Source organism: Sander lucioperca, chromosome 9 (assembly GCF_008315115.2).
Source record: "Sander lucioperca isolate FBNREF2018 chromosome 9, SLUC_FBN_1.2, whole genome shotgun sequence".
Lineage (NCBI taxonomy): Eukaryota > Metazoa > Chordata > Actinopteri > Perciformes > Percidae > Sander > Sander lucioperca.
This window is the reverse complement of record NC_050181.1, coordinates 14,211,148-14,236,065: the sequence shown is the minus strand read 5'-3', so window position 1 is coordinate 14,236,065 and position 24,918 is coordinate 14,211,148. Positions and strand designations below refer to the sequence as shown.

Here is a 24,918-nt window from a genome sequence, read left to right as displayed (position 1 = left end):
ACATGCACAATCAAAATTTCCTTTATTTACTATCATACTCTCTTAAACAGATTGCTATTCATAACCTCACATATACACCATTATACTCTCATATATATACCATTATACTCTTGCACATAAACTGGCATAACCTTTTACATGCACAGTCAAACTTTCCTTTATTTACTATCATACTCTCTTATACAGATTGCTATTATCTCTTACACAAACAAAAGTACCCTGTTATATGCCTGATATGACAATATATGTAAGAGAGACAAATAGTATGTGTGAAACAGAATGATAGTATATATAAGTAAGATTAATAGTCTATGTGAATAAGAATAATTATATGTAAGAACCATAATTACTGTGTAAATGTAAGAGAATAACAGTATGTGCAAGAGAGAATACTTGCTTATGTGAGAGAGTTTGATTGAAACGGAAGGCAGTTTGATTGAAAAGGAAATAGTACTAAATTCTCAGTTCCTGATTGGCTTATACATGAAGAAGAATAGTTAACGGCCCACCTTCCCTTTCAAGACGAGACATGACATGACAAGATGGCAGACAGCGGACGGCTTAATGAAGCCATTGGACTCATTAATAACTTTTTGAATACTCTGTCGGTACACGATCCGTTCTGCCTGCACGATCCGTTCTGCACATGCGCAAGATAATACTGTTTTACGTATCCATACGACCTGCACGATCTGTTCCACGCTAGCCTATGGCTAGCCTCCACCGGGAAGCTAACGTTAGTTTAGCTAACAGCTAATTCGGCTAACCGCTAGCTGACAGCTAGATTCAGTCTAAAATAACGTTAACTCAAACGTAATGGGAAAAGCAGGCTACAGCTAAATTAAGACTTCACAGTAATAACAATAAAGACAAGTATTGAGTGATTGTATTTTAAATGAGCACAAGTAAAGTAGAACTGATGTAACAGCTGTTATATATGTTAGGTGTTTGTTATATATGTCAACGTTTATTTTCAAGTTTTATTTTGAGGGTCTTTTAAAGTTATTACATGCTGTCTCAGCTAGCAGTTAGCCGAATTAGCTGTTAGCTAAACTAACGTTAGCTTGGCTGTCGACCGGAAGCGTGGAACAGATCGTGCAGTGTCGTAAATCCTCGTACAACCGCGCATGCGCGAACATTTTGCGCATGTGCAGAACGGATCGTGCAGGCAGAACGGATCGTGTACCGACATACTCCAACTGCTGTGACGTCATTGTCAGAAATGTTGGATCAACGACGACAGCCATCCACAGGGGCTATTTCTAACGCTAATGTTGACGATGAAATGCGCCGGCTCTTCAGACCTGGATCAGGTGCATCAACGAGCGGCAGCAGTAGTACTCTGCCAGGAGCTAGTCTTAATGCTAGCCAAGTGATGCAACCCCGATATCAAACTCAGCAGTATTTCGGTGGATGGACTTCAAAGTCAAGGAAGAGGTGAGTTTAACGTTACTTATTAAGGTAAAATTATTTCTGTAGCCGGGGGTATTGTTTTATTGAAGCCACCGATTTTTCCTGCTTCTTAGCTAAGTTAGCTGTAACGTTAATAAGGCAATGAACGTGTTAAAAAGTAGACATTCTCATGGCGATTGCCTTCACGTTTATTTCGTTTCAACATTAAGCTAGCTACCGTACATTGATGTGTGCCCCAATTTGGAATACCTGATAACTCAACTCATGTAACGTTAGCTAGCTAACGTTAGCTAACGTTAGTTAGCTAGCTAAAGCGTGACATTGACAATGGATACACCCGTAACAGCTGTAAAACAGTTTACCGGTATTATTTTAGTTAACGTAATATTTACCACGAGTTGCTTAGCTATTTAACGTTGTTTTTGCATTCGCGTTGGACCACGCTGGACTCACATTCTAAAACTATTGTGGTGGACTCAAAATATAAAAAATCCTGTATAATATGCCATGCTATTAATACTTTAGCTAGTAAAGTGACATTTACTTGGTCTAATTACCCAACAGTAGCTCACTGACAGGAATTGCATTTCCTGCTGTGGATCTATAAATGCATGCCATGTGTTAGGGACTGTCTCATCTGCTCACTTCTCTCGCCTTTGGGAGGAGGACGCTGGATGTGGCGCGATATCATTGTCTGCAGAGGCAAATGGATAGTCTGTGATTACAGGGCAGAACACTGGAAAAGGCTCTAGAGATTTATGATCAGAAATGAACTGCATCTGTATGAAAGAGCGTTTCACGATGAAACAGTCCCGCAGCTTAAATCTGTGTCCGTGATCGCTTTTTTGTCACCTCTTTAAACCACCTTGTTACCTGCAAATCAGCACCCTCACCAGTTAATCCCACACACTTTACCATCAAAAAAGGTCTAGTATGATGATATGATTGCGGGACTACTGCTACTACCAATAATAATAATAATAATAATAATAATAATAATAATAATAATAATAATTATAATAATAATTATAATAATAATTATAATAATAATAATAATAATAATAATAATAATAATTATTATTATTATTATTATAATTATAATGATTGCAATGCCAATTATGACATTCTTTGTGCATTATTTTTTAGGTCTACTACCCAGAATCACCCTACCTTCAACAAGGATGTTGTATTGTTACCTCATCCAGCATGGAGTGAAGTTTGCAAGCATAAAACCAGAAGAAGGCTTCATGAAAGTGGCTGTATTTTAAGTGCCTTTGAAATGAGAAAAATGTGGGACTGCAGGACGGTTATTGCAGAGATTAGGGAAGCATTCAAGGACAGAATTCCTGAGGATGTCGGGTATTGTTGAAATATTCTGAATATACATGGGTTAATTGACACATAATTGTTTTGAAATTAAATTTTTTCTTGTTTTTCCATTTTTTCCCCAGTATTGAACTTTTGATGCCATGTGGAAACAAATTGGTTTCACCGAAGTTGCGCGAAGGACAGGAACTGAATGGCTTTATGATTCACAAAGTATTCAGATCAAAGGCAGTGTACATTAGACAATCAACCATCCTTCCAGTTCCTGTAAGCTTTAAACAAATAATAATTGTAAAGAGGAGATTTTTGCTCGGTTTGGAGCGCACAGTTTTCATGGTTTGGTCAATTTGTTTAGCCCCTTTATTTTTTGATTACATTTTTTGTCATTTCCTTTTTCCTTTTTTGTGTTTGTTTTGTTTTTAGTTTAACAGTTCCGATTCAGAGGACAGTTGTGTAGAAGTTGACACATCATCAGCGAATGACCCAGCTACCACTACCAATCAGACCAACAATTTTATGACTACAAGGGCTAGGGGAGCGCAACTTGCATCAACACAGCAGGTTTCTAGGTATCCTTTCACAAGGAGAGCCAGAGCGAACCAGCTCTCTGCATCACAGCAAGGGTCCAGTGACACCATGACCAGACCGAACCAGCTCTCTACATCACAGCAAGGGTCCAGTGACACCATGACCAGACCGAACCAGCTCTCTACATCACAGCAAGGGTCCAGTGACACCATGACCAGACCGAACCAGCTCTCTACATCACAGCAAGGGTCCAGTGACACCATGACCACACCGAACCAGCACGTGGAAAATGTTGCCACTGTTAACCAGATTCAATCAGCCAGCAATGATGACTATGCAACCTACCTTTCGATCATGGGTTCCATCTCAGATTTGTCTTCTGATGACGAGGAATTAAGCCAAGCTATCATGGCCAGTCTCGAGAGTCATGTGTAAGTGACTGAGTAGTATGACATTGTTAAATGAGTAGATGTTATGAGTTAACTTCATGCTATTCTGCAGAAATTGAAGTAAATTAAGTTTTGGGCTGAACGATTAATTGCATTTGCAATAATATCGCGATATGTTAAAACGCAATTTCCTAATCGCAAAGGCTGCAATTTGGTGACATGACCCGCGAGAGCAAATCAGTCTGCACTCCGCAGAGAAAGCATCAACTTGGCACGCTAACATTACGTCATACCTTGAGCACATTTCTGTCATTCAAACAACTCTGAGTTGTAGTTTAAAACTTTTACAGCCATTTTAATAAAATGAAGGGTTTTATTCGGGCTCGAGTCCATACATGCAGTTAATGGATACAGACACGCAGAACTGAAGGCTCGGTTGGCAACGATTAGCTCTGATTAGCGGTTAGCTCACTTTTCAGTTATAAAAATATGGAGTGGAGGAGCTGCCACTGAGAGGGGTAACAACCAGACTGATTAATGACGTTCGGGGAGCTTTCACAGCAGCATGCCCGCAGTGTTTCAACGGTTTTATTAGTACAGTTAAAGGAGAATTCCGGCCAATTTTTACATTAATCTTGATCGCTATAAACATGCGTGTACTTTCAATTGAAAAAAATCCGACCCGAATCGGTGCAGGCAACACGGAGAAGCTGAAGCTACGTGTATGAGCGTCCCCTGAGCTAAAAAGGCAGTTGTCGGGTCAAGTTTTAGAGTGCCTTTGTGCCTCTTAACAGACATAAAATACATATATATATATATATATATATATATATATATATATATATATATATATATATATATATATATATACTGTCTAGTAAAGAAGACTGTTTAAAAAGTGCAATCCACATGTTTATGTATGTTTATTACAGTAAATACTAATTAAATAATCTAAATACTACTAAGTGTGGTAAAGCCACATATTTGTTTTTATATTTCTGCAATCTGCACTTTAGTTTGTGATTAGTTTCTGACTTTCATATGAATGTTTACACCAGGCTTGGTCAGTGCTCAATATACTACTGTGACTGAAGTAGTTAAATAAAAGATGTCATTCATATAAATTCATGCATCACCAAATTTCATCATCACATCCAGGAAAGAAACAGTTTGTTTAATCTAATCTTGTGTTGTTCATACTATACAATGATTTATTGCTTGTCTTTATTGAATCACAAGTAGATTATTTTCAAAAATCGTTCAGCCCTACAAAAAATTCTTACAGGCATCACCTGTATTGATTCATGAAACCTTCTGTCTATATAGTGCTGGTACAGATAACCCTCTAAAGCGACAATATTGCCCTGCAAAAAAAAGGAAGTAGTACTAACATATATGATGGCAAGAAAAAGGCAAGGTTTGGGTCATTATGTTGCTGTACGATCAAGCTGCCCAACTGGTCTCTTTTTTTAATTAATTGCCTTTTTCTTGTGGTTATATGGATATTGTTAAGAAATTAGTTGGCAGTGATAGTTAAAAAAAAAAATTAAAAAAAAGTGATTTTCCACTAGTACCATCCTTGAGTTAACTGCTGCGGCTTTTGGTTTTCTCTAAAAGGTATGCTCTTGTTCATGAGAATTTTTTTTTTTCTCTTTCAACAGGACATCTGAATGCACTAACACTAAATCAGCGCAGGATGTACTCCTCAGTCTTGCATCCCAAATTGTCAGTAACCAAAAATGCAGATTCAACATCAATAGGTCCTCAGTACTGGATGGTGCCATGCGTGGCTTCAAACGACTGTCCTACAATCCCTCGTACCAGATGTGCATCAAGTTTTCAGATGACTTGGGAATAGATGAAGAGGCTGTGGACCTTGGTGGTCCTAGGAGGGAATCTTTACGATTGCTTATGGAAGCCTTGATACAGTCACCGATGTTTGAAGGAAAGGATGGCAAAATGAATTTGGGTCTGGACAGTTCTGGTAAATGCTATATTTTTGGTCCCAAAGTATTGATTGCTTTATATTTCCTATAATCACAGCCCTTGTTTTGTCCTATTCATGTTATCCTATGTTTTGTCTGTCAATGTTATGTTTTCTCCAGCTTTAAGAGAAGATCGCTATTTCATTGCTGGCCGAGCCATTGCTGTAAGTCTTGTTCATGGTGGTCCTCCTCCAGGATTCTTGGCACCAACACTGTATGCTTGCCTAGTTGGTGAAAAGTCCTCAATAAAGCCTGTCTTGGAAGACATTGCTGATGCTGACCTGTATGAGAAGGTTAAAAAGGTAATTGTACTTTAAATATATTGTAAAATGCGAATATTAAGTGTATATTTCATTCCATGTGTGATGGCTGCAGCTCAATGGTTAAAGCAAGGTATCACTGGTCTAACAGAACTGAAGTAGCTGGGCCAATCACACTAGAAATATTTGCAAATGTATTGTTTCGTTCTCTCTTTTGTGCGTTGTTTTTTTAGGTGTCAGAATGTACATCTTTGGATGACCTGTTACACGCCACAGAACCACTGCAAGATTACCTGGCAAATGCTGGGTGCCTCAGGCCATTAAAATGCATTGAAGACAGAGACCTACTTGTTCAAGACATCCTCATGTTTCAGGTGGTCCACAGAGTCTGCGGGGCACTTGAAAGGTCTGTGTCACACTATTGTTTATAAACCAAATTAGTGCGATTGTTATTACATTAATAATAACACAAAAAAACTGTATTTGGAAATATTTCTGCTGTTTTTCTCTGCACAAATAGAAGAAAATCAAAACATTTGAGCATCTTTTTTTATTTTGTATATAGTGGTAGTAGTGGAAAGCAGTGTATTTTTTTTAAGAGTGTTCCCTTTCAACTAGACCTACCAGAACTGTGCAAGAATAACCCAACTCAAAGAAAAACAGCCTCAAACAGTTCATACAGTCAGCAGGCAATTTCTGTTTGTAAAGTAGGCTGTACAACAATTATATTTTCACAATTAAGACATATTACACATAGAAAAACAAAACTTGAAACAGTGAATTCACTTTACTTTTTCACCTGATTATTCTAAAAATTACTGGCAGCTTACAAAACTGGAACTGAACTGGATTTCAAATTATGTTAGGAATTTTCAAAACATTATCAAACTCATTGACTTATATTTTTGGCTAAAATTTCATCCTAGTTCTTACCACCCCCTATATTATTTATTCTTTGATTCTTTAAATTCTACTATTTTTCTACTTAAACCCTTTCTATCACCATCTCACAATATGCTTTCTATTTCCTTTACATTTGTCTTTCTTTCCCTCCTTTTGTCATTACATTCTTTCCATGGCTCACTTCTTCCTGTCTTTCTTTGAGTCTTTAGCTTTGGTGTTTTCTATGTTGTAACTTCCTGGGATGATTGCTGTACAATTTCATTGTTTTCTTTGGTTTTTTTTGGTTGTTTACAGAGCAAGAAGGACCATCAAAGCTAGGTAAAATCCTAGCCTTTGCCACAGGTGCAAGTGTCATCCCTCCAGTTGGCTTCTCCCCTCAGCCATCAATCGATTTCCTGCATGATCATTCCTCCAGCCCGAGACGCTGTTTGCCTATGGCCAACACCTGCATTAACTGCCTTAAGCTACCGCTTTTTGATATAAATATGGGGGATTTCAGGGAGAGAATGGACTTTGCAGTTGGTAACACACAGGGTTTTGGTAGGGAATAACAGAACATCATGAGTGGTTAGTTCCAAGTACCCTCTTGAGGATGTTTGGAATAGACAGGTTAAGAATACACAGTGAAAATATATGTTTGTTTTTTTACCAGAAAAATTAGCAAGAAAAAAATTATAGCGATTGCTGATAAAAACACATCACCTTTTGAGTGTTAAAGGTGAAAGGGTTCCGATTTTTTTTAACCTGTACCCTATTTTACTATGTTTGTTTGTCTAAGTGACTGATGGGGAGAACAATCTTTGAAATTGGTCCAGTATTTATTAAGATCCCTGTAGTCGGCATTGGCGAAACTAGATGCAATGTTAGTTGCTCAGATTATTATTCTAAATCTTTTTGTTAAAGGACAATTCTGGCGTAAAACGAACCTAGGGGTTATTAACAGATGTGTACCTCTCTCTGGGACATGTTTTCATGCTAATCGAATGAGTTTGTAGCTTGAAAGACGCTAGCGCGGACCGCTGATTATCTTACAACGCTAGTATTTAGGGCACAGGGAAAGTAAAAAAAAATCGCTATTTATACCACTAAAAAGGCTCAAAATATCACCACACTTCAACGGTAGCATAATGAGGGTCCCTAAATGTTAACCGAAGCATTGAGAACTTTGTAAGTGTACAGACAGTTTATTAAAAAGATAGATTACAAAGACACTCACGTTCATGTTTACATGCCGCCGCCGTCTTGAAAACCAGTCATGACTTACAGCTGGCGATGCAAACTAAAATCAAAAGGAGTTTGCTCAATATATCTGAAATAATCACACTATAACTTGTCTAGTGTACTCAGTGGATAACTGTCCATCTGGTCCCTCCGGTCTGGGTTGCCGAAAGAGTTTCAAGTCCAGCCCTGTTTATCAGAGAGGGGAAATCTTCAGACTGTACAAAACACTGTGTCTCTTGGGCATCGCGACGCAACAGGTCCCACTCCGTGCAACACACACTCGACACTCCTGTTCGGTGGCCATAGCTTCACAATGTCCGCAGGTACACCACCAGTTTCCTGAAGTACGAGGATGTGTTGCGGCATTGACTACCAGTAGCTCTCTCTCTCTCGTAGGCCTTTCACGGAGCTCCCGCATCTTATCTTTTCAATAAACTGTCTGTACACTTACAAAGTTCTCAATGCTTCGGTTAACATTTAGGGACCCTCATTATGCTACCGTTGAAGTGTGGTGATATTTGGAGCCTTTTCAGTGGTATAAATAGTGATTTGTTTTTACGTTCCCTGTGCCCTGAATACTAGTGTTGTAAGCTAATCAGTGGTCCGCGCTAGCGTCTTTCAAGCTAAAAACATTCGATTAGCATGAAAACATGTCCCAGAGAGCGACACAGTGGGTACACATCTGTTAATAACCCCTAGGTTCGTTTTGCGCCGGAATTGTCCTTTAAAGAGTACATTATAACAGCCCTGAAATCGCCATTGCCAGATTCAGTAATTTTATCATTGTAAACAGAAACAAAATAGTTTTAGTGGACAAAATTGACTATGCGCATTTGCACTATAGGGTTACATAGTCACAAATACATGGGAAAATAAGGTCCAGGTTAAAAAACAAAAATGAACCTTTAAACCTAAATTGTTTGTATTTTACAAACATCCTGCACACCTTTGTTTTTTCTTTAAAGGTTCAAGGCACAGTAATGTAAAAAATAAAATCCAAATGTTGTTAATGTTACATTATTCAGTTCATTACAAAACAACCCAAATTGTGATAGCATGTTAACACTTAGTGTCGGCTGCATTTTCAGTATCAGCGTTCACTAAGAATATTCACTAGACTTAAAAATAATTGTATGCCGTGGTTGCCATCATCAATCAGTGGGTCTACTGTTTCTTGAAGTGTGTTAATAACTGTTTGATTTACATTAAAGTCATTTACAGGAACAACAATGTTGTTATCAGTCTCTAAATGTAGAGGCCTATCTTCATCGATTCCAAAGGTCTCATTTCCTGTAAAAATGTCATCAATTGCCAAGTTACCAGCTCTAGATCAATTGCCAAGTTACTGTTAAGAACCCCACTCTGCCACAGTTGTAGAGGGGTTTGTCCTCCCTGTGTAGATAATCCATGGTTGTTCCACTGATTTCGAAATTCTGCAGCCGCTCTCTGAACTCTTGGCAAGTAGATGTAGTGAAGACAAAACAAATGGAGTTCATCTGTAGAATCCAGTATGCCCTCATTTTCCATGAAGGCAAACAGGTTACTGAAGTGAAACGACTCAACTCTATTTAGCTCTGCCCACAACCGCTCTATCCTCTGATTGTGGACACTGCGGCCAGTAATGACACTGCGTCTGTTTAACCCTCTTCTCTCCAGCATATACCAGGCCACCGCTGCGTTCTCCATGCCATGGTCACAGCGTATTCTTAAGGGAAGGCCAAAGCTCTGTACACCAGTGCAAAATAGTTCCAATACACTTGATGCTCTGTTGTTATTGAGGCACTGCAAGTATATGATGGTCCGACTAAAGCCGTCAACACATCCATGAAAGACCATCCTCCACCTCACCAGTTTATGGTTCCCATCAATATGCCTGTGTGAAAATTGAAATGTCGACAATGAAAAAAAGAACTGCAACCATGGTAAATATTTTTACAGAACCAGAATCTGTTCCCAACTTGATTGACCTATTTGTTATTTTTTTCAACTCTCGTGGTTTACAACATATCTGAAGCCTGTGATATGGCATTTAATACCTTAACCCTCTTTACTGCTGTTGATGTGTATCAAGTCAAAAAACCTTCATATGTTAGTAGATTAATTTCTAAAATCCTATGGCAAAAAGCATTCCAAAAAGTGTTTCATTGAGAAGGTCCATTGCCAGACAAATAAAGTATATGTATGTTGTATGTCAACTCATTTACAGAAATTGTTTAAAACAAAGGGTGCACCATTATATTAACATGACATTAAACAACAGTGTAAGACCATTCCTAGTCTAATATAAAATATATTAAAATATTGGGCGGATGAAATTTGTTGTGGGCATTAAGGGTCTCCTCAGGATGAATAATATTCCATCCAATACTTTTGCCTTATGTACTGTGTAATCATATGATGTGGTAAATGCATTCCGGTGTTTTGGTATAAAAATACTACAAAACTAATTAAGAAAAAAAACAACCATCTGAAACATAAGAGTAGTTCCAACATTTGTATTTAATGTTACTACAAACATTTTCTGTGGTATATGGACTTCTATACTCTAGTGTACTATTGCAATAGTAAAAGTATTTAAAAAAACATGAAATTATTATTTGACCAGTTTGTGTATTCGAAGACAGAACTATTTCCAAACAGAAAAAATACTCACCATAACTGATTGGGCGTTTGAACATTGTAAATTCTTCGTCGAATTGCGCGGCGTCGCCGGTAGGCCCGTCCAACTGGATCAAGATGTTGCAGGCAGCGTCTCACGCGCCAGCGTTGTATTCTGATGTTGCGTAATAGCAGGCCTCCTAACACATACCTTTCCCCTGCATTTGGGGTGGTTTGAAGGATCTCTCTAGTAATGTCAGTCAAGACCTCGTCAGACATTTCTGTATAGGTCAGTGGTCCAATTTCAAGTTGCTCTCTATGTCTGTACAGTGTCCGCCTGCTGATTCCAAAGCATACAGCTATTCTTTGCCAACTCATTCCAAGAGATAAACAGTGGGTAATTTGACCATGTAGCATGCTGTACTGAGGGCGACCAGGAAGACCATTTCTGATAGTTGGAGGTGCTCTTGAATCAAACACAGCTCGTTGTCTCACTTCTAATGATCTTGAATTTTCATTTGAATTGATAATAGAACAAAGACAAGCATACGTAGCCTCTAGTGCACCCAAACTTTCCCGACTGTCACTCCCTCCTAACTGCTGGCAAATCAAAATAAAGGAAAACATTGTCCGTCTGTAAGAATCAAGCTCACCAAATAATCTTTGCAAAACCATGCTGTCAGGTCCCATGCTCTCAGTTTCCCTTATAATGTCATGAACACACCGCATTGTATCTGTAAAAAACAAAGTAATGTCCTCCTCATTACCATTAACTTCCACAAAAACAAACGGGACTTGCAAAAGAAGGTAAATAAAATGAAAATTCATGTCTACCCTGCTAAACTTCCTAACAAAAACTGTAAAAGTTATCCTTTAAGTGTCGTAAAGTTCTACTGCTTGTTTTAATTGTGCCTTGTAGCTCCAGTTTAGCTTGCAGTGCTCTGGGCAGATACACGCTTGTTTTTAAGGCTGTCAGCGAATCAGGGAATGAGGATTTAAACTGTCTTCCTGTTTGATCAAACTAACTTCCTTTTTAATTATACTCTCACACACACTACTATACTCTCACACACACACACGCTACTATACTCTCTCACACACTACTATACTCTCACATACACTACTATACGCTCTCACACACACTATTATACTCTCTCACATACACTATTATACTCTCACATACACTACTATACTCTCTCACACACACTACTATACTCTCTCACATACACTATTATACTCTCTCACATACACTACTATACTCTCTCACACACACTATTATACTCTCTCACATACACTACTATACTCTCACACACACTACTATACTCTCACATACACTACTATACTCTCTCACACACACTACTATGCTCTCTCACATACACTACTATACTCTCTCACACACACTACTATACTCTCACATACACTACTATACTCTCTCACACACACTACTATACTCTCACATACACTACTATACTCTCTCACACACACTACTATACTCTCACATACACTACTATACTCTCTCACACACACTACTATACTCTCTCACATACACTACTATACTCTCTCACACACACTACTATACTCTCACACACACTACTATACCCTCTCATACATACATGTAAAAGGAGTATAATAGTGTGTGTGTATGAGTATAGTGGTGTATATGCAAAATTATGATAGTGTGTGTAAGACAGAAGTATGAATTATTTCCTATACGGCCTCTCATACAGTGCTGACTAATTAATAATTAAGTATTAAATAACGATATATACAACTAACCAACCAACCAATCCCCTTTTTACAATGTTACATATTACACTTTACTGGGTTCATTCAAATGAATATTTGATATAGTCAGCATGCTATTTCATAGTAACGTAAGTGAGAAAAAGCTTAATTCCAGAAATTCTGGATCAGTACAGACACCTCAACGTAGTTTTTTTCAGCTTAGCCAGAACGTTTTAGTAAGCTTTACAACGCTAACGTTACCTACACACCGTGCATAAATATTCATTTTGTGAGCACTTCTTGCATGCATGTTATGGGTCAGCCCTGTTTTCCCTGTCCCTGCCTGTTTTCCTCTTCCCTTTTTCCCTGTGTTTGTTGTCTGTGTTTGTCTTCACCTGCTGTGGCGAGAGGCAGTCTCTAGAGGATCTAGGTCAAGGGTTGTGGCCACTCTCTCCTGCTCTGTTCCAGCTCAGCTGCAACACATTCCACTAATCAACCAGCAGTTATCAACCCGGGCTGTTCATCTTTTCAGCGCCAGTTCGTTACAACCATACCAGTGATCCCGTTTCTGAAACTGCTACCAACCTGCTGCTCCCCTGCTGTGACCTGCTAGGCTGCTGCCTGCTCACCTCGCCACTCAGCTCTCATCGCCGCTTGCCTCGTCACTCAGCTCTCATCTCCTTCCTGAACGGATCCCCTGGGTGAGTCCAGACTGGACTCTCACCACCACCCTTCGTCGAGTCTCAGTCTGCCTGGCCACACTCCTGTCCGCCAACCCCAGCTTCAGTCCCAACCTGAAGCAACTCAAACCTGTACTATTCCTTTCAGCTCTATCCCAGTTGTCTAATAAACACCTTAAATTGCTCCTCTGTGTCCGTGTGCTTGTCTCTGAGTTCTGGGTCAAAAAAACAAAAAAAACAAGAGCCTAACACCTAAAACAAGAGCCTGGTGCAATGATAGCGAGCTAGAGATCAATGTGGCAAAGACAAACGAGTTACTCTTTTGCAAAAAACAAGACACCAGAGCCAGTTTTATTAAATGGCCTTGCAGTTGAAACTGTGGGAACTTTTAAGTACCTAGGTACAGTTCTTGACAACCATAACAACCAGAGTTTTTCAGATAACACAGACTATATTTTTAACAAATGCTCACAACGACTCAGTCTCCTTAGAAGACTGAGCTGTCTGGGCGTTAGTGCTCAGATTACTGAGCTAGTATACACCACACACATTGACCTTTCATCTCTCTGCTTGGTTTGGCCATTTAAGCTGCAAACTTAAGAACAAGCTTAACAGGATAGTGTCAATGGCCAGCAAAATAGTGGGAAAACCCCCAAAACACCTAACCTAAATATACACTGACAGAATGAGGAAAAAAGCTAGGAAAATCACTGCAGATAGTACACACCCTCTTTCCAGCCAGTTTGAGCTCCTGAAGTCTGGGAGGCGCTTCAGAGTGCCTCTGGCAAAAAGTGTTTTTAAAAAATTCTTTATTCCAAATGCCATCAGTATTCTCAACCAAACCAAGTGACAACATCAAATTGAGCTGCTATTTTAATGAATTTAAGCATATATATTCTGTTTTATCCTGATATTTTTTTTCTTTTCATATTTTTTATACTCAACTGTCATGTCTGAGATGTTGTCTGTATGTTTATCTGTCTTGTATGTCTGGTGAGCCAAAGAAAAATTTCCACCCTAGTGGACAATAAAGATTTATTCTATTCTATTCTAACAATGCATGTTCTTTGACACGTAAAATGCAAGTGCTTTAAACTATCAATTACAACAGGTGATGGAAATTCTACATTTGTATTTGACTAGGCTAACATTGCACAAAGATGTCAATAAGTTCCGTTATGATAACATTAGTAGGCCTAACGTTACCTAACCTAACGTTATGTCACATAGGCCTACATTTCACGAAAGAAACAATGGTTATTTTCTTAAAACATGAATAGCCTAATCGTTCCCCTCAAATACAGTGGCAGTAACTTAGCTAAATTAAACATGGAAACGACTATCGCCCATATAACAAGTTAACGTTAGCGGATAACTGCAACAGATAAAAAAAAAAATTCAAAGTGATTTTTTTTCTTATGTTATGACAACTTGACATTAACCAAGACAACTGTCATAATGCCTAAGCGTGCCTAATTACTGTATAATACTAAAACTATTGAGCTTTATGTGTTAACATCACATTAGTCTGACTCACCGGATGTACTCTAGACTGTCACCTATTTCTTCTCACTTTCCGCTATCCTATTTATTTTTGCAAGGGCATCATTGCTGCATCCCCAAGGCGATTGGTATCCCAAGGTATTTTAGTTTTTTTTAAAGATAATTTTATCTTCATTTTGATAGAGAGGAAATGGGGGGAGAGAGAGAAGGGATGGCACACACAGGGGCAATTTCAGGATTTTTTTAAGGGTGGTGGCAGTCTGGGAGGGCCGGGGGGCATTTTATCAGAATACAGCATAGAAAATCTTAGAAATATAGGAAATACTGTATAGGATAGAACAACACAATGCAATTCTGCTAAATAAAACATTGCATTCATTATTAATCTCCACAGCGCTGCTGAGGAGGGTCTGGCTAGTCCACACAGCATTCTGGGATGGGAGAAAACATGCTCTGGTTTATTGGCATTTCTTTAAACCAATCACAATCGTCATGGACAGGACATAGCCACAGTACCGCTGCAAAATAGCCTCGGGAAGGAACTTGTTTTGGTGGAACGTGTGTATGTCCAAAAGTTGTTTTAGTCGTGCAACAGAAAACTCAGATTGGACAGATAGTCTAGCTAGCTGTCTGGATTTACCCTGCAGAGATCTGAGGAGCAGTCAACCATAGTCCTCATAAATCAACCAGAATTTAAAATTAAGAAGCGGCCTTGCCATGTGTGTGCTAAAGACTTTAGATGTATGCAGCACTTTACACAACCTGCCAGAAGATAAGCATCTTCAGTGTGTTATGAAAGATGAAAAAATGGTTGTCTGTTATGTGTAATTGGCTGCATCATATTGTGGGAAATGCATGAGTTTGGACAATCGAGCTTGTGGCAAATTGAATCCCTCAGTCTGCCTGGTGACTGTAAAAAATACCCTTAGTCAGGGCACCCAACCCCTACCTGATCCCCGATTGTGTTGGTCAATCTCAGCATCAGACTTCATGGCTGCATTGGTACTTGTGGTGGAAGTTTTCGATGCAGCAGGTGTTAGAGGTTTTGGAAATAAATGGAGTTTGTGAAACAAAAATAAAAGAACAGTCGTAGACTAAGCCAAGTTAGGTTTTTGTATTTTATTATAAACTTGCAAGTTTACAAGGAAGCACACAGTTCACAAAAGTGTGAAAAGGTCTCTTCGAAAAAGTGAACAGAAGCACAGAGCTTATATACACAAGGTTAAAGGGAGTGATTCTCCGCACATGGTCCTAGTTTAAGATCTTAAGTCTAAACATGGCATAGACAGCATATCTATAAGTCAGCACAACTAAATCACAAGTGACGTTCTGGTGCCTCAGTGTCCCTGTCTTAGCCTTACTATCACCTCTTGGGTCACATTCCTCGTACATCAGTGGACTGGTGAAAGCTACTGTAAGACAGAGGAAGATGTTTCAGTTGACCTTGTACCCTTATCAGTTCACACAGAGACCATCTATATTTCAGCAGACTCCCAGGCGTCAGCTCATTATAAAGAGAAGATTTAAAAGTCTACATGTGGGATCAGTCAGTGAAATAAACTCCTTTTCATTTGTGTTAGAACATAAAAGAAATAAATCAGAAAATATATAGAAAATCATAGGGATGAGCGAGTACAGCATTATCTGTATCTGTATCTGTATCTGTTAACCATATGAATTATCTGTATCTGTAGCTGTACTCGGACTGGGCGGGGCCTAACCCGGAAATGGGCGGGATTTAACCCGAAAGTGGGTCGGTTTGTCTTGAAATGGGCGGGGGTTTAACCGGTATGTTATTTTACAGTTTTTTCTGATTGCTTAAGCGCTAATCGTGAATCTTGTAGCACAATTTCTAAAACTATTAATACGTATAGCAAAACCACTCACTGAGTTTGCAAAACTAAAAGCACAAACACTGCTTTGCACTCATTTTGCAATTTTGTAACACACACTTTGCAAAACTGTAGGCACAATTCACAGCACAACACTCTTTTTGCAGAACTTTAAACACAACTCTGTGCTTACACTCAATTACCACATTTCCAACACACTACTAGCAAAATTATACACATGTATGGCTATCATTAACACTATTTTGCCAACTGTCTGGCACACATTCACATGTGAAAACTGTTTTAGATAATTAGTTCACTTTGCAATCAGCCTAAGCACTATAAATAAGCCACAGGTAAGCTGTCTGTGTGGAGTACAATGGAAGGAGCAGTAAGAGTGAGAAGAGTGAGAATCAGAGGAGGCCGAGGAAGAGGACGAGGACGTGGACGTGGAGTTGAAGAAGTTGGAGGCTGTTTTACAGGCAAAGGAGGAGGCATGTGGAGATATTGATCAGGCATCATGTCAAGCCTGGATACGGCATTCAAGGAGATATTTTCCCCGGTGCCTTGGACTGGAGGATATCGCATGCGATGTGGATGAAATTTTGTGGCCGGACCCAGAAAGACGACATGATGTAGACTGATTGTCTTTTATACTTTTTTTTTTTTTTTTGTGAAATTACTATTTTGTGTTCTGACTTTGTCTTGGTTTTGATGAGTGTGAATAAACACCAATACTTGAAGTTTGGATCCTTGTATGTTTACATGACACTATGACAAAAGTATGACCTCAAATTGACATCTGTACACAGAGAAAGCAAAAGCCAGATGTGTTTTGTATTCATACCATCAGTGTGTAGTTGCCACATTGTGTGCTTAGTAGATGATGGCTTGTGTTTACTCTTTGACACGAAAACACCATTTTTACGAAGGTGTGAAGAGTTAATCTAGCTGTGTTCGCTTTTGCAAGAGAACTACAATGTTTTGATAATTGGGTGAAAGGTTTTCTTATTTGTGTCTAGAGTTTTGCAAAAATAGCCAATAGTTACAAAAAATGTGCTTAAGCAATCAGAAAAAACTGTAAGCATGCAATTGATATGTGTTGATCAGAAATTGTTATATTTATTGCTGATTAGAAAACTATTTACATGACAGCATCAGCATTGAGCTTCAGATCAATGGTTTTGATCACGATAACAAACAAACTATATACAGAACAAGAACAATGAATACAACACATGCGGTTGCAATTATGAAGTAAAATGTAATGAACAAGAGTTTTCATACTCAACATAACTTTCTTTTTTTAACTTTTAATTTTTTTATGATCAGTGTGATTTTTTTATTTTTTTATTTCCACACCAGGTATGTGTGTGTGTGTGTGTGTGAGTGAGTAAGAGAGAGACAGAGAGAGAGAGACAAAGAGAGAGAGGGGGGCGGGGGGACTGTGTTCTACGGATCAAATAGTCCGACGCTGTTTTTCAGATCTGTTTAGAGCCAGCTGACGGTTTAAAAAAGAAAAAAAATCTCCGACAGGCAGAGACGCAACGCGAGTCACATTCTACCAAGCACCACGTCTGAACAAACCCCACGTTTACCAGAACTCTACTGGTTAATAAGTAAGTACTACAAACCGAAGTAAAAAACAAACCTGAAGCTGAAAAAACCCTAAACGTTAACGGAAAAGACCCGCGAACCTGAGAGAGAGAGAGAGAGAGAGAGAGAGAGAGAGAGATGGATGTTCTGTGTGAGTGAGCAGAGCGGGACACAGCAACACAATAAACCTGTATGTGTGTAGGGGAGGGGCGCTGTGACGACTAGCCTATCACAGAACGCAGACACAGTCAACTACCCAATGAAGATTTTTATTCAATCCGAGCACAGATATTGACTCGTATTACTCGTATAATACTCGTACTCGGAAAAAGTGCTTTATCCGTACCGGATACTCATTTCAGCCGAGTATCCGGCTCAACTCTAGTAACTACAATCTAATTTTTTTTTTTCAAATGTACTCTGGGCTGATTGTAGTTTTTGTTTTTATCTGATTGTGTAATCCCAGTGTCATGTAATCAGTTACTACCCAACACTAGCTATGTTTCCATCCACTTGTCAATCGAATTATCTGAAGTTTGCTAAAAACATTCATGCGAATAAACCCGGTGAAAGTGTGTTTTCACAACGGTTTTAAAGCAAATAAAAACCTGTGCGTAATGACGTCACATGCTGTTGTCTGGTCAAATTGTTATATAAAATAGATTTCAGACATTTTAAGGTGTTTCCATTCATTTTCGCACTGAATCGCACAACATTCAAACATATGCGAACAAAGTTTGCTAGCCAAAATGGATCGCGCTGTCTACCTACAAATGATGAATATTGCAGAAGTTGTAAAAGTGCTTATGTGCCAGCTGACAGCAACATATCAAGCTATTATAACACAACAACGACGCTATCAAAACATTGCTATGACGATGCAGTTGCCCGTAAATGCCAGACGACAACGATCTAAAATAAATATCCGTTACATTTCGCTTGTGAATTAAATTTTAAAAAGTCTCTTGTGTCCTTGTTCGTCCACTTCGTCTTTGTTGACACCCGCCATTTCTGCAAAGAGAGCGGAAATGGCCCAAAACTACTTCTTCATTTTCTTGGTGGGTTCCAACCATAAAATGACCTCAAAGGTAATCACAATTCATTATTTATTCGGCAAATAACATTTCCATCAGCTTTTATCGCACTAGCCGTTTACCGATTGAGAGAAAATTCGATGTGATCGAACGTACAAACTTTGTATCCATTTCGAATTTTACTGTTTCCATAATTTAAAACTTAACTTTCATAAAAACCTGTGGATGGAACCATGGCTACTGATTATGAGTTAAAAATACTATGACTGTTTTCTTTAGCTTTTTAACTTGCTACTAGCTAGCTATAGGAACATTGCTCACATTTATAACTAGCTTTTCATATAGGTATAAATAGTCAATTTACAATCAAAGAGAAGCACAAGAATTGTTAGGGTCTATTTAATTCAGTTGAGATGAACATGTACAAACAGGAACGCATATGAACTGGCCTTGGATACTGTAAGACCTGCAATATGGCTGCCAGAGAATATGTTACATCTTCTCCACGCCCTCTATTCTACTCTGTCACATAACACATTCTTTGTCGATTGTTATGTGGATAAGAGACATCTTTGTGACTCCAACTCTTGGCAGGTCATTGGCATGGTACAGTGACCTCCACACACCCACACACCCACACACCCAAACACGAATCCAGTGAACTCACACAACCCCACTACAATAATCTTGATCAAAAACTGCAGCTACCTCAGTTCATGTAAACGGAGCCACACTGACCTTCTGTTGTAGGTAGTTAAATAAGTAATAAATCACACTAGAGACTGACTGGTTGCACACATGCATGCATTCTTAGTTATTGTAAGACTAGGAATTAGGAAGAGAAGTAACTATTAAGGAAAAATATACGTAGAACCGTATGGGTGAATTCCGTGTAGTTGCTTCAGTTTCAGGGTATTGTACATGCTGAGTCACTGTGCTTTCATACTGTGACAAGACAAAATGTCTGGCAGTATTTCTGTCAACATGCTTGTGTGTAAACATTTTTTTAGTTGAGCTCTAGTTTTTGGAAACTTGGAAAAGTCTGATTCTCACATACATGTGACAATACATAATAAACTTCAGAGGTGGAAGAAGTATTCATACCCTTTACTTAAGTAAAACGTACTAATTATTAGTAAGTTATTATTATGATTACTAATACCACACTGTAAAAATACTCTGTTAGGGACCGTTCGGTATTTATGGAATGGACCACCAGAGGAAAATAGGGGAGGGTCCTGTCTTTTTATTCTTTGTTGAGGGGAGGGTCATCCAACATTTGTATTCATGAAAAAAGCAACATTTCAAAGTGGCCTGTTTGGTGCATGTTTTTTCATGTAGCTCTTAGTCTCGCCCCTCCTTCGCTACCAGATGGGTCTGACCCATGAGTTTGTTAGGGGGGGCAGGGGGAGCACTGCCCCCCTGGTGGCTGAAACAGGTAATTGCATTGTTTAAAAAATGAGTGGAATAATTATATCTGGCATGACCAGATATTTTATAAATATCTAAAATAACACAAAACAATTAAATGGTGGTAGGTAATACATCAGATTTCATATACTGCTTTAGTAAAAAAAATATTACCTGGCTGCGTGTCTTAACGTTTTATGGTGTGACTGCGCTGCGTTTGGAGAGGCATCTCAACAGACTGTAGGTCCAACACTGAGTGTTCACTGTTACATTTTAGTTGAATTTAAGTGTCGGGGCATTCCACCACCGTCTGTCTATTGCGTTCCAAAACAGCCGTGCCGTGATTGGATTTCATAAGGGCGAATTGTTAAATTGTTACAATGTAATTTAAAATCTGCTTTAAAAATAAACATATATGTTTTATAGAATATAATGTTAAGCTTCGGCAGCTTTACCTATGGGCTAAAATATACAATGACTGAGGAAGCCTAGTGACGAGTCCATAGCAACCAGTGTTGAAATGGTTATTTCCCAGTGTCCTTTGCTGAATGGTCTCAATGTTTTATTGTTTTATTTCATGTGAATACTAGTTTACTAGATGAGTAACTTAGTATTTGAAGTAATGCAGTAATGCAGGAAGTGTGCATTTAGTTTCCATGTTAGTGAGTAAATCTACTGAAATGGCCACCACACCATAACAGAGGAGTGTGATGTGTAAGATGAGAATGCAGAGGTTAACTCCTGTATGTCATGGCTGTAAAAAATCAAATGGCATCTGTATGTCTTTGCTAAGTGCAAATTAGCACATAATGGGAGGGTCATGCCTCTTTTTAAAATCATTTTGTGGGGTCATAGAAAAATGATTACTGGCTAGGGGAGGGCTAAGTCTTTTTAGCCTAAAGGTCCCAAAACTTCCCGCCTTCCCGCAGACTGCAGCGAGATATACTTGAAAACTTCTCCGGTGGCCCCTTAAATAAATAACGAGCAGTCCCTTACAAGTAAAAATCCTGTATTGCAAATGTTACTTAAGAAGTATGTAAGTGTCGTCAGAAAAATGTACTAAAAGTATTAAAAGTAAAAGTACTCATAGAAACTGGAAACGATCAAAACAGTTCTGTTTAAAGCAGCCATATTATGCTCATTTTCAGGTTCATATTGTATTTTAAGGTTGTACCAGAATAGGTTTACATGGTTTAATTTTCAAAAAACACCATATTTTTGTTGTACTGCAGTGCTCTCTCTCACTGCTGCAGATCCTCTTTTCACCTGGTCTCTGTTTTAGCTACAGAGTGAGACCTCTTTTCTTCTTCTTCTTCTGTACTATCTTTGATTGCACTGCACATGCCCAGTAGCTCAGATGTAGATCATGTCAGCTAGCTAGCTCCATAGACAGTAAAAGAAAGGCTGTTTCTACAACTTCGGTCAGTTACAAGGCAGGATTAGCTGGGAGACTTCTAAATGAGGGCACACATGTAAGTAGTTCTTTTGTAGATTATGGTGAACTTGTGTGTGTTGTAGCAGTGCTTTGCTATTGAGAACGAGGTAGCGTGCTAGCGTTAGCATGCTAGCGTTAGCATTAGCATTAGCATGCTAACGCTACGAGCTAATGGTTGCGGTTAGCCTGCTCGTTTCGGCTTGTGACGTCACAAGCCGTGCCGATTTGGAACAGCTCACCCAGAGACTGAAGGCAGGACACATTCAGAAACTGTATCTCACTCTAAACAGCATGGGTGGATTTTTTGCAAACGTTTGTATGTGTGTGGAAGCACCAGAGACACAAAAGAACACCCCAAATCCCAGAAAAAGTGATTTTTTCATAATATGGGCACTTTAATGGTCTAATCATTTCAGCTGTACTTGTAGACCGTTATATTGTTCGGTAGTTGAATTTATAATAAAACATTGTATTTTATAAACTACATGTGTTTTGTGAGCAAAAATCTTAAATTGTAAAGTAACAAGAAAGTAAAGCTGTAAGATGAATGTAGTGGAGTAAAAAATAACATTTCTCTGCGAAATGTAGCAGAGTAGAAGTAGAAAGTGGCATGAAAAGACTCAAGGAAAGTACAAGTACCTCAAATTTGTACTTAAGTACAGTACTTGAGTAAATGTACTTAGTTACATTCCACCACTGATAAACTTTAAACAAGAGTATTCTAGCAAGCTAGCCCCATTTATGAACCTAGCACAGCGTACGTTTCTCTGTGATTTCCTTTCCCTTAAGGGAAAAATCTAAATCTTATTTTGTTTTCCCTGTTATCCAGAAATGGGTTATATATTATCCTGTGTGCAGATTGATAATATACCCAAACAAAAAAATGTATTCAAATTGTTATTTTAAAGAGTTGGTTCAGGTTTTTATCACATACAAAAATGTGAATAAGTGACAACACACACAAGGTTATGACAAATGCTTTGAGCTTTAATTGGTTGATTTTAAGAGGTTACATAGTAGTAAACATACTGGTTACACACGTGAAGTTTGATGAAATCATCCACTCGAGCCACATGTGCGTTTCACATCTCATCTTCACCCTGTCAGACTTCCTTAGAAAATAAAGCACACACCCTACAGTTTTGAGCCTCCACAGCATCGTGGAGAGCAAGCTCACACATTCTCAAATGCATCATTGTCAACATCCCGAATTTCCACAGCAGCACAATCTTCAATCTTCTTCACTCAGTCTGGAATACTTGAAAAAAAAAAAAAAAAAGTCATTAGTCCGGGGGAAAGACCCCCTGTGTCAGGCCAACCGGTGAGAGTTCAAATCTAGCACCACAGGAGCTTTGATAGTAACTGGCTTGGTGAAAACAGAGTCCATCATTTGCTGCTCTCATGGTGCCCGCAAAATCGTCTCCAAATGTTGATGAGTTTTTGGTGGTGCTTTTTAAGTTTTATTATTATTTTAGGAACGTTGAACTTGGAAGGAACTTAAGGAGTACATTATTTCTTCCTCATTTAAATCAAGTAACACAAGTAGACAGACTTCAAGTAGAGTATGGAGTATGCATCTTACATCCCAGCCAGTTCATCTTGGCACGCCAAGCGTGGGGAAATACACTACCGGTCAAAAGTTTGGGGTCACTTAGAAATTTCCATTCCACTCCATTACAGACAGAATACCAGCTGAGATCAGTTGCACTATTTTTTTAATCAGTGCAGCAGTTTTCAGATTACATTATGTGCTTACATTATTGCAAAAGGGTTGTTGACTGTTAAAGAAGTTAGACAGAAGTGGTGATCTTTAATGCAATATCTACATTGCCCATTATCAGCAACCATTCATCCAATGTTCCAAAGGCACATTGTGTTTACTAATCTGATATCATTTTAAAAGACTAACTGAGAAAACATTGGAGAACACTTTTGCAATTATATAAGCACATAATGTAATCTGAAAACTGCTGCCCTGGTTAAAAAAGCAATGCAAGTGATGTCAGCTGGTATTCTGTCTATAATGGAGTAGAATGAAAATTTCTAAGTGACCCCAAACTTTTGACCGGTAGTGTACATCTGAATGCCCATGAAAGCATCAGATACAAAGAAGTAAAAAAAAAAAAAAAGGATAACAAAGAGATGCTACAAGAACATAATAAATCAAACTAAATGTAGAAAACATTACAACAAAACCAATTGTTAGTTAACAGCATTTCAGAATAAAAGAAAATGAAGGACCTAGAAAATACATGTCTGCCTCTCCAACAGAAAATAGAATTAGTGCATCATTATTACATTTCAATACCAACTACATAGAGCATGTAGCAACATACCACTGCATGACAAAAATCACTTGTATTCTATTATTCTTACTATAGCACTGAAACACTCAAGACACCCAAACATGAAGCTCCAAAATGTATCAAGAACACTTCATCAAAGCTACATTTGTTGAGGCAAACAGGGCTAGCTAGCAGAGATCTGAATGTGCGTACTGGTAGAATTATTTATTCTATACTGTCCATGAGTCCAACAGTGACAGAGCTTCCAAAGCGACGTATCTAAACTGTTTTAGATATATGGCTTTGGTTTCAGAGAAGCAGGCAGGGGCAGTAAACACTGCACTCTTCCTGTTCAGTTCATTGTTCATTTTGAAGCCTTTGTCCAAAAGCAAACAGTTCAAAGACAAAGCCATATATCATAATAATAGATTAGGTATATTTTAGTCCACTATTGTAATATTGGATTATTTTGACTTTTAATCCAGTATTTTTTGATATATGGCTTTCGTTCCAGAGCAGCAGGTCAGCCTTCTAATCTAACACTGCCCCCTGCTGGTCTGGCAGAGTGCTTACAAAGAGACCCATGGATGATCTGCTCCAAGTACAGGCAACTGGAGGGGGTGGAAAGAAAAAATTAGTGGCTGAGGAAAGGGACCAGCTCAGGCACATGACTTAAGCGTCAAGTCATAGCTCTGAGAATGTGGTCTACAAGAATCTTAAACCCCTACGAATAATATCAGTGTTATTTAGAGCAATAGCTTATTGACTATTTTCTGTGTGTAGTTTCCTTTGTTG

General features: G+C 38.6%; 1 protein-coding gene and 1 long non-coding RNA gene across 2 annotated transcripts; both read left to right on the top strand.

Moving 5' to 3' along the window:
• Positions 1-1,284: 1,284 nt before the first annotated feature.
• Positions 1,285-2,963, top strand: LOC116049940. The gene is made up of 3 exons (XR_004104946.2): positions 1,285-1,437; positions 2,560-2,772; positions 2,865-2,963. It is a non-coding gene; the product is annotated as an uncharacterized LOC116049940 (long non-coding RNA).
• A 280-nt stretch (positions 2,964-3,243) lies between these two features.
• Positions 3,244-6,332, top strand: LOC116049953 (G2/M phase-specific E3 ubiquitin-protein ligase-like). The gene is made up of 4 exons (XM_031300007.2): positions 3,244-3,698; positions 5,318-5,640; positions 5,762-5,943; positions 6,135-6,332. Exons 1-4 carry the CDS (start codon positions 3,256-3,258, stop codon positions 6,330-6,332), a joined length of 1,146 nt encoding a protein of 381 aa, XP_031155867.1. The 5' UTR covers positions 3,244-3,255.
• The last annotated feature ends 18,586 nt before the right edge of the window (positions 6,333-24,918 follow it).